Consider the following 5,519-nt stretch of genomic DNA (forward strand, 5'->3'; position numbering starts at 1 on the left):
GGATGAGAAAGCACCAAGAAGTCTATGATAGCTTATATATGATTCTACTTGCAAGAGGATGTTGTAGTCAAAGATTATTAGATTTAAATTTGTGCAATGCACCAAAAAAATACAATAATGTAAATGAAAATAATCTTTTGCATTAAAAAATAAAATAATTTAAACTTATCAAACTTTTTTTATAGAATTATTTTGGCTGATTTTTTTTAGATATAGACAAGATTTTGTGTAACACATCATTATTGGATTTTATTGTATTTTTCAAAATTTTCATGGTGAAACAATTTATAGAAGGCTGAATTGTAATAGCAATTTGTTTTAATTTATCTGTAGTAATATGCAAGAGTGTATTGATTAATTATAATATTAAATATATATTATGTCAACACACGAGGTGTATTGATATTACATAAGGAGCTTAAGCATATTATATTTTTTTATTAGGAAAATATAATTCTGGCATTATAAAAGAAAGAACGAAAATTAATCTATTTCACCCTGTTAATTAAAAATTAGTTATCAAATTAATTCGATTTAACTTAAAAATCGTTTGACGAAGAATTAATTAAAAATAAAAAATTAATTAATTAATCAAACTGATATAGTATTTTAGCAATTAAACAATTTAAAATAATAAATTACAAAAAGATAAATCTTTTAAAAAAATAACTTTTATATATTAATATATTATTTTATTATATCCAATTAAATCCTAATTGAATTATATGATTGAATTTTTGAACATCTAATTCTACCGATTTGATTTAATGACCGGTTGAGATTTCAAACCTCAAACATGACATTTGTTGAAATTACTAATAAAAATAACAGTAATAAATGAGGGCTAAAATTTTTATATAAGAATACTTTTAATGTAAAATACAAAAATATTTTATTATTTTAGTGTTTTACATAGTTATGGTGGTAGCACAAAATATCATTGACGTTTTATAATAAAAAAATTTTAAATTATAAAAAAACAAAACGTAAATGATGTTTTATAATAAAAAATATTACTTTAATTTTAAAAACGCAAAATGTCACTGGCGTTTTGTTAGAAAAATATTATTTTAATTGAAAAAACACAAAACGTCACTTACGTTTTGTAAATAGTCATAGTAATGTTTAATATACAATTTGAACGTTTTGTAAATAGCTATAATAATATTCAGCACACAATTTGGTTCATGATAAATAGTTTCACCTCTAATAATACAATATTAAAAAGAAAAAGTTCACAAATGAGTTCAATTTTTTTTTTTATTTAAGTACTTACCTTTTTTTCCCCTTTAACCCAAATGAAGTATGGATAACGATTAACGACGCTTAACGTTCTCATATCCCTGTGACCAACAAAACCCAACACATTGGACTTTCCAATTCAATTCCAATGGCTTTGAAAACTTGCTTCACTCTTCTCCACCATTCACAACACTCTTCTTCCAGAACCTTCTTCTCAATCCCCTCTTTCAATTCTGCTACCTGCATTCTTCACAATGAACCTCACAACAACCACATCCTGCATTTATCAACATTTTTTACTAAGAGGAAGCTCAATCTTGCTCTTCTTCTCACAACTTTTCTTTTGAGCAATTTATCAAACACTAGTGGTGCATTGTTGATGGCTCAAGAGTTGGACTTGGAGCTTCAGAGATACACTGATTCCAAGGAAGGTTTCACTCTTCTTATACCCTCTTCTTGGACTAAGGTAAAATTATTTACCCATTTTCTTAGAATTCAAACTTATTATTAACCTTAATCTTTGATAAGCTTTTTCTACTGTGAAGAATTGCGTATGTTTTCCTCTCTGTTTGGTATGATGTGTTGGAAAATGATTCAATAGAGTTAAATGGAAATAGAATGAGGTGGGTAAAATATTGAGTTAAAATCTAGCTGTTAGTGTGTAACTCTTTTACACAGACATTTAATCGTGTGCTGTTGCATAGATCAAATTGGTTTCTTGTTGAGATTGAGGTGTAGAAGTTAACCACTTTTTGTTTTGTCTATATAGCAATAGTTTGATTTGATATTAATTTAGAAGAATTTTGCATTGAAAATGCATAAAATTTAAACTTAGATGAAATGGAAATGGAATAATAGTATTGGATGAAACTGATCATCATATTTCATAAAAAGTAGTTATTTATTCCCGCCAAATCACAACACTTTCCATTTACATTGTAACATCTTTGCTGCTCTGGTTTGCAATGAATAGGTTGATAAAGCTGGGGCAACTGCTCTGTTTCAAGATGCAAGTATGGGGAGCAACAACATTGGGGTTGTCGTGAACCCAGTTCGTCTTGCAAATCTTGGAGACTTTGGGAGCCCCGAGTTTGTAGCTGATAAGCTTTTACAAGCAGAAAGGCGTAAGGTAAGGTTCTTGTTTCCATTGCTGAAACTTTCTATGACCAATGCAAAATTTGAGTCGAGTGTTGATGATATTGATTAGAACAATCTCCCTGTACTTGTAGCATAACAACATAAGCAAAGGAAGAATGAGCTGAAAGATTTACCCTGGATTAGTTTGACTCTGTTGTGAACATCATTTTGCTAATACTAAGCAGCAAGACACTAAAGGCTAAACTAACTAATTGGCTAAAATTGTCTTCTCTGTTTCTTTCATTACATTATATAATAAAAAGGACTCTAGAACCTTCCCTTCCTATCACAAACTATTGGCACCTCACTTGTGCTCTAAGCCTCTAAAGTATTCCTCCCTATAACTATTTATTTTTATCCATAGTAGATTCTTCGTTGATCTTTATTTAATTAAATCAAAAGTAGCAATGATCATAGATGTTAGTGAAACATTGCTCCCATATTTATGACAAAAGGAATAATGGCCATTACATATAGTTTGCTATGCATTTAACAACTAAAGTAAGAAGGCAAAAAGCTTATTTCTCTGAAATAGTGAAATGTTCCTTCTGTGTTCATAATTGTCTTTGATCCTAGGGGATAATCAAATGTCTATGTGACTGTATATCATTTGAACTTTTGTGTATTATTCTCCTCATATTCAGGAAAGTACAAAGGAAGCTGAATTAATTGCAGCTTCAGAAAGATCAGGAAATGGAGGTTTGCAAATTTATGAATTTGAATATACCATTGATAGTACTCGTGGAGGAAAGAAGAGGATATTTTCTGCAGCATTTGTGACCTCAAAGAAACTCTGTCTTCTTAACATTGTTCATTCTGATAAACCAGAGAGTCCTCTTGAACCATATAAAAGAATGATTTTAGAGCAAGTTCTCCATTCCTTTAATGCAGCAGCTTAAAACTTTGAAATGAATATCTCATTTCTTCTCTGATTATTCTCCCTCTCTTGAGTCTTGGTTCTTAAAATATGGCAACTGATTTATGTTCAGTCTTGGTTGAAAGTCATAAAAATCAACCAGACTGAAATTCTAGTGTATAGATTTTATATCACTATGTTTTAACTTACATAGCTACATATTACTTGAACAGTTGAACATTATATCTTTTCAAAAGAGAAAATACTGCAGTAGGTGTGTAATTATTTTCAACAAAGATAAAAACGTTGATTGCATGAACAAATTATTTTCAGAAGATTATAGTTAGCGAGATCTCAACTAGGTTTAATTCACAGGCATAGGCTTACGCTTTCCACTGATCCTTCCTGCCTTAAGCTATTTATGAAGAAGGCGAAAAAAACACGTAGTTATGTAACTGTAAACCGAAATCTAAATATTTTGGCTCAGAAATATTATTGGTTAAATCATAGTTTGAATTTTGGATATAGTTAGCTGTGTAAGTAAGAGTGTCAAACAAATTGGTCTATTAATCCAGTTCGTTTAGGTCTATTATAGATTTAAATGGATGAACTAATTATATATCAAATATATATGGATATTTAAAATAAAAGTTTTATACATTTTTTTTTTAAATCTATCAAACTAAACGAGTCAATATTTTTTTTTTTGAATTTGTTATCTAAATAGATAACTTGTAATTAAAGCATGTGTATAAGGAGGGAAAAGAGGATCAGATTGTTGGCTACTTGGCTTGAGAAAGCTTGAAACCTCACCCAATTCTGTAGATATCCCACAACACAAACTATTGCTGATGATTTTAGAGGTACACACTATTCCGATTAGAAAAGGAATAATAAATACTATTAATTAAGTTAATTACATAATTTAAAATTATGAATAATTTTTTAAATAATAATAAAAAATAAGATCACTATTTTTATATTCTACAAAATTTATAAAAAAAATTATAATAAATTAACTCTAAATAAATTATATATTAACTTTGTAAAAAAAAATATACATTAGATATTATACGTAATAATATAATATATTATCTTATGACTAATTATACATTGGATATTATTTTCTTCTCTTGAATTTTGGTTCTTAAAATATGACAATTGATTTATGTTCAGTTTTAGTTGAAAATCATAAAAATCAACCAGACTGAAATTTATGTTCACATTAAATATTTTGCACCAAATTAATTTTTTTTGTTATTGAAATTAAAAAAATGAGTTGTTAATCAATTCTGAATTCATATTTAAATTTGAATAAAAATAAAATATTATTTTAAATTTTATCTCACTAATCAAACTTAATTTAAAAATAAAAATTATTTTGTACACTATATTATTGGATAATATGATCATTTGCCAAATAAAATAAACCAAAAAAAACACTAGTTATATATTTTAGAAAACAAATTTAAATCTTTTTTATATCGTATATATGAGAATTTTGTTGATGTATTTAAAACTTTCTACATTTACATATAACACGAAAACAAAAAATGTTAAAATGAATTTAAATATGAAATTTTTGAAATAAATTTTTTTCTATTTTTAATCATAATCTAATCTAACTAACATACTCTAGCTAACAAGTGAACTTTATATAAATGTATTTACTTATATAAATGTTGTGTTTAAAAAAGAAATCCAAGTAAGAAGCTAGTTAAGAAGACGAAAAAGTTACTTAAAATAAGAATGAGTCAAGAGAAAATCAGACTGAAATTAATTCGTTCCACCCAATTAATTAAAAATTGCCATCAAATTAGTTTGGTTTAATATAAATTATTTGACAGAAAATTAATTAAAAATAAAAAATTGACTAACTAGTCAAACTGATATAGTATTTTAATAGTTCATCAGTTTAAAATAATAAACTACAAAAGATTTAATCTTTTTAAAAAAATATATATCTTTTTAAATCTTTTGAACATTTAATCCTACGTTTCGATAAGCGGTTTGGTTTTCAAACCTCAAACATGGCATTTATTGAAACTACTAATAAAAATAAGGGGAATACTAAGGGAACAATGAAAATTTTGAACAACATGAAGAACCACCAATCAAATGGAAATACACTACACTTTAATTTAATGCTACTAATCAAATTTACTTTTTTAACCCTATTAATTTACATTGTTTACACATTGTTAAAAAACCTTGTTAGTTACCTATACTTTTTCTAAAAATAAAAATAACTGTAACAAAGGAATTCAATTTTTACAATTAACGC

General features: G+C 26.7%; 1 protein-coding gene across 1 annotated transcript; it reads left to right on the top strand.

Moving 5' to 3' along the window:
• The first annotated feature begins 1,295 nt into the window (after nt 1-1,295).
• LOC112785114 (psbP domain-containing protein 2, chloroplastic) lies at nt 1,296-3,314 on the top strand. Its single transcript, XM_025828550.2, has 3 exons — nt 1,296-1,708; nt 2,216-2,371; nt 3,024-3,314. The coding sequence occupies exons 1-3, from the start codon at nt 1,391-1,393 to the stop codon at nt 3,276-3,278; spliced, it is 729 nt and encodes a 242-aa protein (XP_025684335.1). The 5' UTR covers nt 1,296-1,390; the 3' UTR covers nt 3,279-3,314.
• The last annotated feature ends 2,205 nt before the right edge of the window (nt 3,315-5,519 follow it).

The sequence above is a fragment of the Arachis hypogaea genome, chromosome 20 (genome assembly GCF_003086295.3).
Source record: "Arachis hypogaea cultivar Tifrunner chromosome 20, arahy.Tifrunner.gnm2.J5K5, whole genome shotgun sequence".
Lineage (NCBI taxonomy): Eukaryota > Viridiplantae > Streptophyta > Magnoliopsida > Fabales > Fabaceae > Arachis > Arachis hypogaea.